The 13,998-nt window shown below is 31.9% G+C and overlaps 1 protein-coding gene across 1 annotated transcript; it reads left to right on the forward strand.

The window, feature by feature from the left end:
• The first annotated feature begins 4,090 nt into the window (after positions 1 to 4,090).
• Positions 4,091 to 5,028, forward strand: LOC122588468 (F-box protein GID2-like). Its single transcript, XM_043760589.1, has one exon. It carries the CDS (start codon positions 4,285 to 4,287, stop codon positions 4,858 to 4,860), a length of 576 nt encoding a protein of 191 aa, XP_043616524.1. The 5' UTR covers positions 4,091 to 4,284; the 3' UTR covers positions 4,861 to 5,028.
• Positions 5,029 to 13,998: the final 8,970 nt, after the last annotated feature.

Below are 13,998 nucleotides of genomic sequence, written 5' to 3' on the forward strand. Positions count from 1 at the left end.
TCTGAGAATATGACCAGGACATTCCATCACAAATGGACTTAATTATTCATATTAATTGCGTGATTGCGTCTATAAGAACTACAAGTCGAATGAATGCTAAGGAGTCGAGTTAAGAAAAATTAACACTAAATGGCCCATCACAGATAATATGATTCATATTTTGACAAATGATTATTATATACTCGTATTTTTTTAAAGTGATAATGTTAATATTTATCTATATAATTATTAAAACAGTAGGAATTCGAATGATTTTAGAGGTTCTACAACTCAAACATATTTTATAATATTGCCACATGGACTATAACTTATGTGGCATCCCCATATTTTTTATAATATTCTATCTTATATATTTCTATTAGAATTAGAAAATTAAAATTAGATTAGAATATTAGAATAAAATAAAAGTACATATGATTATATAAAAATAAAGATAAATACAATATATAGAAAAGAAAATAATATCATACAAATTAAAGTAGATATGTCGAAAAAGTTGTTCGACATTTTTATTTTTTTTTTGTTGCAAATATCATACAAAATATTGAAACTAAAAAATACAAACAATTAAAAGAATATAAAATTCTATATAAATCTTGGATCAAAATTAACAATCTAATTTAATTAAATTTTACAATATAGGAAACGACTACTTATCAATCATCATAGGTATGGACCAAAATTATCGTCCGAAATTTTGGAAATGATATGAAAAACAACTCCAATGTTTTCCTAACCGTAACTTATATAAAGCAAAATTTTTTTTAATTGTTTCATGTTATGGAGTTAGAATAAGCATGTGATAAGTCATAACTTGATATATATTCAATGGTCTAAAAATGACTAAATAGACTATTTTTTATGTGAATATATCTACTTTAATATATGTTTTGTGAATTTCAGTTTTGTGAATTTTAGGTTTGAGCTAAAATGATGAAATACAGCTTAAAAGGTGATAAGTGGATCAAAAATTGATAGATGGTGGAACTACAATATTACAAAGCAATTAAATCGTTAATGTACAAGTAGGTAAAGGTGATGTTCAAGTCTTGAAAGCACATAACTAGATGTAGATGTGCTATTTTGAAAAGTTGGATTTAATTCCATCTGGAGGATTAGTAGCTCACGTGAGCTGAGAGCAACAAGAAAAAAAAAAAAGTCACAATCATATTAATATGATTTGTTTTCGGCCTCTCTTGACCGATCCATCAAATGAAAAAAAGGAAAAGGCCGAGTTAATTAATGGGCTCATGAGGCGGCAGGAGCAATTCCCATTTATGGAATCAAGTCACCCGTATCCACTAGCATAGTATATATATACATACTATATTCATTAATTAAGGGGAATTCGACAGCTTCTCATAAAATTCGAAGGGACTGACGCATATATTCATTTGATACAATCTTTTACGGCTGACATTATTTACTAGCAAGATTAGAGAAGCTCGAGCGACATATTCGACAATTATCATGCAACGGATTTCTACATCAAGTGTTAGTGATTTGAAAATTATGTCCAGTTAAGGTTTTTGCTATCTCTCTCGATGAACAATTGTTAGTTAATTTTATTTGATAAACTTTACTTTCAGTCCCGTAAACATTTTTTGGATTATAATTCATATGACTGATTGAGTATTTATCCACTATTATTTGATCTGGATTTTCGTAAGACAACTTATTGCGAGTTAATGATTTGTGTCGAGTCCACCTAGTTTAGGGATTAAGACAGATCATATAATTAACATAGGTTGTGCCCAAAATTGTTCTTGTCAAATAATATTAAAATTATGTCTATGTAATTTAGAATAAATACTCGGTATAGTTTATTAAGTAAATTAACGAAACTTTTGGGATTCGGGAGGGATGCACTTTTTTATTATTGTTTACAAGTTCTCTTTTTAATTTGTCTTGTTTTATTATCTTTAAGTCTAGTAACTTAGTTAATTAAAGTTAGTTTTTTCTTTTTATTTTCAAAACCAAACGAAAATTGTTAAAACTTGACTATAACCACAGATGCTCCTCGTGGGAACGATACCCACTTATCCTATCTAGTATAAGGTATTTAGGTTTATTTTTTATTGATACTTCGACGTCGATCTGCATGCACAAGTGAGTCGGTATTTTAGAATGAGTTCATCGATTTCAAGGTAATCAATTCTTTAAATTAACGTAATGTGTAGACCCGTTTATAATCCATTTTTTTAATGATTTAAATTTGTTGTAATACTATGATTTTTCTTTTTATTATATATGTTGTGTGACAAGTTATCTATAAATTTTTCTCCATATTGTATATGTCTCATCAAAAACAAAAAAATGATTTTGCAACTATTAGATGATTTATTATCCACACCACATAACATATCTCCACAAAGTATGATATTTTTTTCTTATTTTGTTTAGGTATTTGTTTTTCTCTTTTTTTTTTAACAAGTAATTTAATAAATTTAGATGGCTATAATAATTTGGGAATTGACCACAAATTATAACATAGTCAACTTTAACAAAATTAATCTATACAATTATTTTTTTTACTCATGTATTTAAATAATTATTTTAACTACCGCACATCGTGCGGGTAAAATACCTAGTTTAATGTATGTATATACTTCTTAGCAATTGGAACTTCTGTTTAAGGGGATGCTTAGTTGTTCGTTTCGAAGGGGACTAATAATGAGCGAGTATAGTACCTGCGCGTTGCGGCGAAATTTTATAACTATTTTTTTGATGAATATATTAGTTACAGAGTGTGTCAAAAATATAAATTATAAGATTCTGTCGATTGTTTTAAAACCATATAAAAAGATCAATTACAAATTGAAAACAAAAATATTGAACTAATATAATAAAATAAAAAAACAAACCAATATAATATTTATATATACTAAATAGTGTTGTGTGTGGAGAAACATTTTGAGAACCATAAAAATGATGAAAGAGACATTTGGGTAACAAAAAGTAAGGATTAAAGAAGTATAAATATAGAAGAGTTAGCGAGAAGTATTTTAGGAATATTAAGAAAAATGCTTAATTACTTAAAATAGGAATCCAGTATGCTTTATAAGGTAGTATAGATAATAAAGAACATAATATTCACAGCTCTAGGAGATTAGATTATTGTAGAATTTTGTTTTTAATTGTGGCCATGGTATATTCTAAATCCACTAATGTGGGCTCCGGAGGTAAGTTTTCCCTTAGGTATCGGGTTCGAGTATGAGGTTTCTCATCTCAAAGTATTTTACATAAGGAGGTGGTTAGAGATCCAGCAAATGATAGTTAGAATTGCTCCCAATACGTTTGAATCAAGACTAACTTTACAAAAAAAGCTATTATGTTAACAAGGTTTTTAATTGGTGTTATCGTGTAACATGTTAATTTTTGTGTCGTAATTGTATTTAACATTAACATGTTCATATCTTAGCATGTTTATTTCTTAACATGGGGTGTATGCCACGTCAGCTCTAATGCTTAATAGATAGGCATAAATTGTATGAAAAATAAAATAATTTTTTTAAGTAAAATGTTTATGAGTGAGTGATATTATTACAATATAAATTAGTCATTTATAACAAATATATAAATTTTATTGTACAGTGTTATATACTGTATAATGTAGATATAGTTGTAGATGGTTAAATGTTGTTAATTTTCTTATATCGCACATATATATAGAAAAGCATTATTTGGACGTTCATATAAGAATAATGATCAATTATCCTAATTGTTTATTCTAAAAATCTTCTTAATTAATAGAATCGTGACATGTGAAAAATCAGAGATAAGAATAAAAAAGTAAATTAATAAATTACATGTGTTAAGAGATAATATATTATGAGGATTTTTAGAAGGATTAATTAGAAGAATTTCTTCATAAAATAACGTAATAACACGTATCCCAAGTCACACAAAAACAGTAGTAGTCACACAAAAACAAAAACAAAAAATCATCTCTCATAACAAATACAGTTAACTTGACCATATAATTCAACACCCCTCTCATTAAATACAAAACAGTTTAAAAGACACAATTGCCCTTCATTTATTTATAACTTTTTGTCCTCTTTCTAACCCATCACCATACATCCATTCCCCTTCTATCCAACCAACCAAATTAAGCGAACAAACCCCCACCCCCTCACTGTCTCTCTCTAACTTTCCCTTGTTCTTTCAATACATACGACATATAGATATAGATATACAAAGACAGTAGAACAAAAACCCAGAAAAACCCATCTGTTGAATTCTTCACTTTCTGATAATTACATATATTATTTTGGGGGATCTATGAAGCGATCGATAGATTGTTCAATAGATCCGGTCAACACCGGTGGTGGTGGTCAACAAAACAAAAAGATCCGTGAAGATAATAATATGGCTCTTGAGATAGATATACAAAACCCCCCAAACCAAGTACTACAAGACGACAATTTACTATACGAGATTTTAAAACACGTGGACGCGCGGACATTAGGCGCGTGTGGGTGTGTCAACAAACATTGGAATCGAACTTCTAAAGATGAACGTTTGTGGGAACTAATCTGTACACGTCACTGGGATAAAATCGGGTGTGGTAATACCCAGTTACGTTCTGTTGTTCTTGCGCTTGGCGGGTTTAAAAGGCTTCATTCGGGTTATTTATGGCCTTTATCAAAACCAACAATTTCGTCGTCGTCGGGAGCAAGTTCGTCGAGATCGACGGGGTGGCCATGTTTGCCACCGACTAATCGTTCACTTGTTCCGTCTAAACCGATTACAAAATCGGCTGCCAATACACGGTGGGGTAAAGACGAGGTTCAATTGTCTTTGTCTCTTCTTTCAATTCGGTATTATGAGAAGATGAATTTTAACAACAGAAAGTGATAGTAAAAATTGTAACGGGTTTGATGGTGTTTTTTTTTTTTTTTGTTTCGCTATGTTTCTGTTTCGAGCTTGTTTTTGGTGTTTTTATTTTGTTGGAGTTTTGTATGTTTAAGAACACGTTGTAATGTGTTGTACACTAAAAAAAATAAAATCGTCCGTTATAGATAATTATCAATCGTCGTGTACAACATTTTGTTGTGATTTGACTATAGGTATATCTATGTGATAATTTTTAGATCTGGTCTATGGGAATAGTTAGTGAACAACTAATAATGTTGATTTCTATGTTTTTGTAGCTATGAATGAAAGTATTTGTATATTGAGATGTTATTTTTGATTCTGCCATTTGGATTTCATGATACTCCGTAATTTTTATGGTAATCGTAATACCTAGGAAAGAAATTTGATGATAATCGGGAGGAGTGTTTGGATATTGTATGAGGATAAAAGAAGGTAAAAAAGGCGGGTAAAAGTAAAAAAGTAAAGTTATCGACGGTTAGTTTTAGACTTTAAGTTGGATGCTCTGTGGTGAGCGCTAAAGTACAAAGGGACCAAGACAATGCGTGTGGTAGTAGGATAAAGAGGGCCCCCTAAGAAAAGGGGAAAGCATGAAATTAGGGATTATGATCGAAGTTATTGAGCCATTTTGACATCTTTTTTAACTATCATCGCACAGGTCACAATTTTGGGCTTATCTTGTCACAAGTTGGAAAAAGGTGTCCAACACAGTCTAATCACTTGGTTTACATGCCCATATTTGCAATTTTTCCATTACAAATAGTACTTGATTAATCGTATTGTCTAAGAAATTTACTAGTTTTAAATAAAATTTATGGAACTCACAAAAATTATTATATCAAAAATCATATGACCAAACGTATGTTATGAAAAATGAAATTGAAGCAAACCAACCCTTTTTTGTGCACACCTTCTCATTTAATTCGGCTGACAGTTTATTTTTAAAATTCCGAATGCATGATATGTTTCATGTAAACATCATAAGTTGAAGAATTATTTTATTTAAGGCAATGAAATTCACGTAACTACATATGAAAATTGTACACATTAAGTGGTATTTTGTATCATCTTTGTAGTTCGAATTTCATTTTAATGTAAGATAAAACTGTAAATATATTGATAGTCACTTCGTACTTCCTACGGGTTTTAAGGCCGGGTAATAAGACCAGTAAAGTATATATCTATATATGTAATACGACAATCGCAAAAGTGAAAAAGAAATGATATGGGAACAAATATGGTAGGGCAGAGGGTATTGCTGTGTGAAGGGAGAGCCCGGGATCTGTCCTACTTGTTGTTTGTATTATGTATGAATGAAAGGTTAGATGGAACAAGAAACAGGAAGGGAATAATGTTGTACCCACTATGTTGTTTGGAATATTGATCGACTTCATTCATAGAATATTATTTTTCTTGTGCTTTTTTTAGTAAAGAAATGCACGTTTTGGTGACGGTAATTTAAAATAACGAGAGCCGCCATGCGGCGGTGATGGTATCAGCGGTAGCGTAGCCATAATGGTGTGGTTATTAATTTAAAAGACTAAAAGTATAAGTGTTTCGTTAATGAAACCTTAATTCATATAGAGTAGCATTTGTTTCCATAGAAGGTCACTGCACAGGGCTGTAAACGAACTGAACAGTTCACGAACAATTTATGAACATTTCAGTGGGAAGTTCGTTTGTGTTCATTCGTTTAGTTAAATGAACGAACATGAACAAAGTTATCTTTCGTTCATTTACGTTCATAAACGTTCGATAATCTGTTCATAAACTTTCGTTCGTTTATGTTCATGAACCGTCGTTCGTGAACAATAGTTCCTTATGTTCGTTTACATATCTATATATATATACACACACATAATCAATTATACAATTAAAAATTATTTAAATTTATATAACATATATCAATACCTAATTATTTGAGAAAAAGTTTAAATAAAAAAACTTAATTTATAAATATTTCGTTCGTTTATGTTCGTTCATTAGTGTTCGTTCGTTTGTGTTTGTGAACATTCATTCATGAACACACACGAACGAGCACGAACAAGTCATTATGTTCGTTTATCTGTTCGTGAACCGTTCGTTCTATTATACAAACGAACATGAACAAGGTCACGTTCGTGTTCGTTCGGTTCACAGCCCAAGGCACTGGTGGAGTATGAGATATGTGTGAAGATTTTTGGTTCTATTTAAGGTTGTTTTAGCGATATCAAAGACCGAAAGTTTAATAGAAATAATAAAATAAAAATCTTTATCAGGTATTATCAAATAGATTATAGATATAGATAATACCCGTATAAAATGTCAAGATAAAATCCATAATTTTAAAGACTGAACTATTTAAATTAAAAAAGGTGGCTTTTGTTTTATATGGATGTAGAGATATATTTAAAGGGTCTGTATCATTTTTTTCTTTAATATTAATTTTTGATTTCATTACTATACAAGGTTTCAGTTTTTTATATCAAGTATTATTAAATAATGACTTGTATATAATTTTTTATCATATAAACAATATGAGAAAAGTGAGTATCGGGTTGTTATACATCAAACTTGGATGAAAAACTCGTAACATACCAATATTTTAATATTTTGAATAAAAACTTGGCCCCCCATGATTTTTACAGTTAAAAAAAGGTATGTAAGTAATTTTTCACCCAACTTAAATGACTCACAGCCTCATATTCCTTCTCCCAACCAATACTAATGGTTTATCATATCATTAATTATATATATCTACTTTATAATGTGGGACACTAGTCTAATTTAATAATTATAATATTAGAAGACCGGCTGTAAAAAAAAGTTATTTTTTATAGTAATCTCGTTCATTATATAATAAGAATACTACTACTAATAATAATAACTTATCATATGATATTTTTTAAAAATTAAATATATTTTTTGAAATAAATAGTCTAGACTCAGTTTTAAGATTAATTTGTTTTCCCATTTTTACTCAAACCCATTATTGAGATGAATCTTTGGCTAAACTTATGTTGTTATTCGTAATGACGAACTGACGATAGAAAAAATTGTCGATTATGAATAAGTACGTGTAAGAGTTTGTTAATTCCCTATTTTTTATGGAGGAAAGTAGATTTTTTTTAGGATAGCCCATATTAATGTTAGACATTAAGGCAATGAATAGAGCCCACGTTCTTTCAAATTTGGATTAAAGGCCCAAAAGCCCCTTTATATCACTTGGACCTTTAATAAATCTGAGACCCATCGATCACAATCGCGCGAACTATACGTCTATTATGCTTATCGCCTTATCGAGATCGTAACAAACTAACAATGATAAACAATCTAAGAACTTATGATTTAATAATAAAGCAAATAGGAAAATAAAAAGCACAAAAATGTGTTTGATTTGGCGTTTTAAGCTTAGTCCACTGCCATAAAATTAAGTATGTAGGTAGAAGATTACAAAAGGATCTCTTTCGCTAAGAACATTTGTAAAGATCGGTTAATTCCATAGGCGAAGGAAGGGTGATGAAATTGATCTATCTCTACTCCTTTATAAAGATAATCCATCCACTAAAAATAAAAAGTGTTACACCATAGTTACATACGAAAGTACAAAATTGTCTTTAATAAACACCCTCTATAAAAAGAATTATTAAAAATTAACAAATTTACCCTTAATAAATTAATTTACATTTTAAACCCTTATATTGCTAGTTTATATTATAAGTTTTTAACTTATAAAATATTGCCACTATTATCTTTCCATCAACTTACACTACTCGACATCAATTGTTGATGTCACCAACACCACTAAACCGCCGTCGCCGTCGCATTGCACGGGTACCATGTTCGTACTCCTTTATAAAAATTATCATATCCCTCAATTTTGAAAAGTGTTATATAATAGTTATATACGAAATTACTAAATTGACCTTAATAAATACTAGTACCTACTATCGAAATTTTTTTTATAAATTACCAAATTTTTCCTTAATGAAATAATTGACACTCTAAACCCTTAATTTAATAATTAACACTTTAAGTCATTATCTTTTAAAATATTCCACTATCACCTTTACATCAACATACACCACTTAACACCGCCACCACCACCAATAATACTGTCACTGACACCACTAGACAGTCGTCCCCGCCGCCGCATTGTGCAGATAACATGCTCGTATGTATTTTATAATAGTTGATGGAATTTATATCGTTGAAAAATTTAAATACATATAAAACTTAATTCATTCGTAAATATTTTATAACGTAAAAAAAAATATAATTTGATTAAGTTTTCTTTAAAAAAATTTAATGTCAAACTAAGACACCTACAAGGCTAAAATAGAAATGAGAGAATAATGTTCTGGAGACGCGTCAACTGAGGAAAACTGACAATTGACTATATATATCCTAGGAAACCATAAGTAAACTTATTCATGATTAGAATAACATACAAATCACCAAATTAATTTACACTATATGCTACGAAATTTTGAGTCCAATATCAACATAGCCAACATAAAAATGAAGCAGTATATGGAATGACATTGACTGGTTCCACTATGCAACAAAAATACAAAATATAAAGATTAATAAATCCAAGATGATTAATTCATTCAAAGTTGTCCAATATAATTAGTGACGTTTGTGCTGTTCCAACTAAGGCAATACTTAATTTGTACCTTTAGTGATCGAGTTCGGACTCAAACTACTACCTTAACATATATGTACTTTTCAAACGAAGATTTTTAATGGAAAGATGGAAGAAATGTATAGAGAGAGACGGGTAGTCAAAACCGAATTTCCTTCCAAAAGTCTTTCAAATTAATTAAGCAATATATATAGAACGCCTTTGATCAACTTTTCAAATAATTACTACTGATTTTTAATCTAATTAGTAAATATGACACGATATTACGAAAATGTAACATTAATTAACTGAAGGATCATGGAAAGAATGAGAAAGTGGAATTACTTTTCTAGTAGTCTCGATAATACGGAGTATTACATAAGCAACTACGCATATATATATGTGGATCACCTAATTAACTAATTAAAGAGCTAATTAAAAGTGACCGCAGTCAATGGCTAATTATGAACTATACCATAATTAGTAAACTTACTAATTACAATATTGTTTCTAACTTTCTATGAGTAGCTAGTTACTTCAAATGTATCTTTTGTTGACGACTAAAATAATAGATGTTTCCACAATGGATGTTTCCACAGCCTTTCTTTCTATGGTCGAAAATTTTTTAAAAAATGTAGATTGGCGACTTCATTCATCATCCCTTTTGTTTGAATTTCTATTTTATATGGTCACGTGTTTTATTAGAGTAGTTTCGTGACCAACTTCTGGCCACTTTTGCATGCATGCATAACTAAATATAAATACATACATCTTCATGATAGTTTTACACTAACAACATCAATTCTTTCTTTCTTTCATCTAAGCTAGAGCATCCGTAGTTATATATACTTCAAGTTGTAAAATTCTTCCAGAAGTACGTAGTAGCTTTTCTCATTTCAATTCGATTCTCATCAAAACTAAATTAATTACGTTATTAATGGCCAGAAGTCATAAATTATATTGTATCACCATGGTTCTTATTCTACTTGTCCTTTCATCAAGCCATGCTATAGTGGCTCGACCAATTAGTGTTACCAAATCCCCGGTAGAGGATGCGAGTCCATATAACATGAACATTATTTTTAGCCTTTCTGGTATTAAAATCGGGGGTGGTCCTAGTAACGGAGAGGGGCATGGTTTCCCAACTGCAAGTTCTATTGGGAGTATCAAGAACTCTGGTCCTAGTTCGGGAGGAAAGGGACGTAGTGAGACCGATGATAATATTTTTGGAGAGATAAAAAACTCTGGTCCAAGTCCAGGAGGAAGGGGACATTAATTAATTAATTACCAATATAATATAACATTTATATATACTTCTACCGAAATATATAAACAATGTACGTAAATCGTTTACTAGCTATATGTACGTACGGAGTGTATATATCTATATATGTTGTTCAGTTTTACCGAAACGTAGGAATTAGTAATCGATTATTTATTCTTGGTTTTATATACTAATCTTGTATCTTTTTAAAAATTATTTCTTGATTATTTATATACATATCTATGGCATAATATATAGTACGTAGCTTTTAGTCCGTGTACGAATTGTAATAGTTCTTTTAAATAGTTAAATTAATCTTGCATACAATTGTCTTACAATTAGTTTAAATTCCTGTTGATGCTCACATGTAGAAATTAACTTCATTCTCTGTACTAAAGTTTATACCAACGTTCAATTCATACATATTGGTCTATACTAAATTTAATTTAGTGTTTTATTTTGATTTATAACTTTCCTGAAGAAAGATTTCAATTCGTAGGAAATATTGCGGTCTTATGAATAATAAGACTGCAAATAAACCAAGAGGGGGAATTGAATTTCGTGTTAGATTTTGTTTTATAACTCTCTGTTGATAAGAAAAATTAAAACATATAGAAATTGGTATAGATTCGGAGAACCATTATATTGCGGTTAATGAGGGGGCAAATTAGCTCATATATGGATATATCCTTTGATCATAGTGATTGATGAGGATGCATGGAAAGTTGGAAACCAGTACCATGTCTACTCTCTAAAAATATATTCGTATGTACGTAATATATATAGTCATTTTGGTAGATAATAAGAATTACGCCGTGATTTTGAGTAAGAATAATTTCACTAGCTTAGACACAGAGACACAGATCGAACCCCGAAAGACACAAAGACATTTTTATTACTCCGTATTATTAGTGATTTTTTTTTTTTTGAAATGTACGTCCTCATATAACAGTGATCACAATTCACGACCTCTAACCATTATCAACCACCGACACGTACCATTGTATTGAAAACCTTCTTCAATTAAAGTCTAAAATACTTTACCGGCTGGTAGTATACCAAGTTGCAAACGGGGCATGCATGCGCTTTTGTTAATTAGACTAAGACCCATGGAGAAAAGCTTCAAAGTTTCTTACGTAGTTCTCTACTAGCAAATATCTCACTCATTTATAATCAACAAAAGCAGTATTTTCATAATAAAAAATGACATCCGTTAATGTTAGCTGTGTTTTTAGAAACCCAGAGTTGTTGTGGTTACAAGCTCCAGATGATCATCGCTCATACAACATCTCCCATGACCATAATGTAATAGTGCCACGTTGTAGAAAAGGTGATGGAGGGCTATTTAGAGTAATGCTGGATGGTGTGCCTGGCAAAGTTGTTGACCATATCAGGAATGTTGGGTTTTTCCAGTTCTTCAAGGCATCTATTTGCCAACTTGATCATCCTTTGATCAACGCGTTGGTGGAGAGATGGCGTCCGGAAACCAACACGTTTCACCTTCCTATCGGTGAAGCGACTGTCACCTTACAAGATGTGCAGGTGATATGGGGTTTACCCATACAGGGACCAGTGGTGACTGGTGAGTGGGTTTCAGAAACCCGAAATGCAGATTATTGGAATAGTTTGTGTCTGGAGTATTTGGGTTTTTTCCCTACAGATGAACATGATCATGACAACTTGAGCAACGGTCGGATACATTAGTTTTGTCAGGTTCGACGAGGAAGATGAGCAGGAGTGTCTATTCATGGCTAGAAGGATTATTCTAGCTATGATTGGTGCGAAGCTTTTTCTTGATCCTAACACCTATGATGTTAGTTTGAAATTGTTGAGGAACCTGGGAGACCTGAGCAAAGAACGACGAAGGAGCTGGGGTTCAACAACTCTTTGTTGTTTGTATAGAACCTGTCTAAGGGGACTTGGCCTGATAGAAAAAGCATTGACTGGCCTTTGTTGTTGTTGTTGCAGTATTGGGCGTGGGAAAGATTCCCACACATTGCCCCACGCGTGACACCAGTCAAAGAGGAAAGAGATAGTCCGTATGCTTACCAAACTTGTTTAGCAAACAAGTGGTTTGGAGACCACTTAAATCTTCATACACCGGCACACTGTCTAAGTTCGTACCGATCTTTTTTCAATGCGCTCACGCATGACCAGGTAATAATTAATATACTCTTTAATACTATTTAATACGTTTAATATTTTATGTACTTATTAATTTGTAAGTTATAAAAATTAATACCTTTTAATACTTTTTAATTAATGCAGTTCGAATGGACTCCGTATAGCCAGTTCATCAACCTACTCCCCTTGAGTTGTAAGACTGGTCGAAACATATGGAGATATATGGGTCCCTTGGTCTTTTGGGATGAGGTGGAGGTTCATTTACCACATAGAGTTGCTAGATAGTTTGGGTTGATACAAAATGTTCCATCTAATTTTGGTTTGTTGGAACCAACTGTTCATAAGTCCCTTATCAAAATCCGAAAGGGGAGACCTAATGTGGTCGATTGGGGTGTAAAACACGCCGACTATATCGACCAGTGGGACAACCGATAGCAGCGGATCCACCAAGGAGACCGAGGGACCACCTTTGCGGATGGTTATATGCAGTGGTATCTAGAGCGTACCATCTTAACAGTCGGTAAACCCGGCCAGGAACAGCCTCCAGGCCAATACCCTCTTTGGGGGGCTACCCAAAAGTTTTATGTAAGTATATTTTTTGTTAAATAAAACTTGATACTAATTAATATTAAAAAGTTACTAATATTTAAATGTACGCAGTAAGAGGGTTTGATACAGGTAGACGAACGAGCTCGTCTACATCAAGAAGCAAATCCGCAGATAAGTCATTTGTTTGCGGATTTTAGAACAATACCGAGGGAGGCATTTTCTTTCACTCAACAGGAAGAACGTATGAATTATATGTCTCAAAATTGGTCGTTTCCTGAGTCACAACCATTTCAAATGCCTCCCTCCCAAAATTATCAAGGTGGTGGTCCTTCCAGTTCTGGTGCTGGTCCTTCTAATTGGGGTGGTGGTCCTTCCGGTTTGAATACCCAAACTGTGTTTAGGCCGTCACCAAATTCGGGGTTTCAAAGTTACCAACCGGGTAACTTACAAGCTGGAGCCTCAACTTCAGCAACCCAACAAATGTTCCCGGGTAACTTCTTCGCGGGTACCTCCCAAAACCCGAATTATTATACCCCGAATGCACCACCACTTAATCTATTCGATATCCCTTCAAATT

This window comes from Erigeron canadensis, chromosome 2, assembly GCF_010389155.1.
Source record: "Erigeron canadensis isolate Cc75 chromosome 2, C_canadensis_v1, whole genome shotgun sequence".
In the NCBI taxonomy this organism is placed as follows: Eukaryota; Viridiplantae; Streptophyta; class Magnoliopsida; order Asterales; family Asteraceae; genus Erigeron; species Erigeron canadensis.

Bases quoted from the DNA above. Each gene is read 5' to 3' on its own strand.
- LOC122588468 (XM_043760589.1), top strand. From the start codon at position 4,285: ATGAAGCGATCGATAGATTGTTCAATAGATCCGGTCAACACCGGTGGT.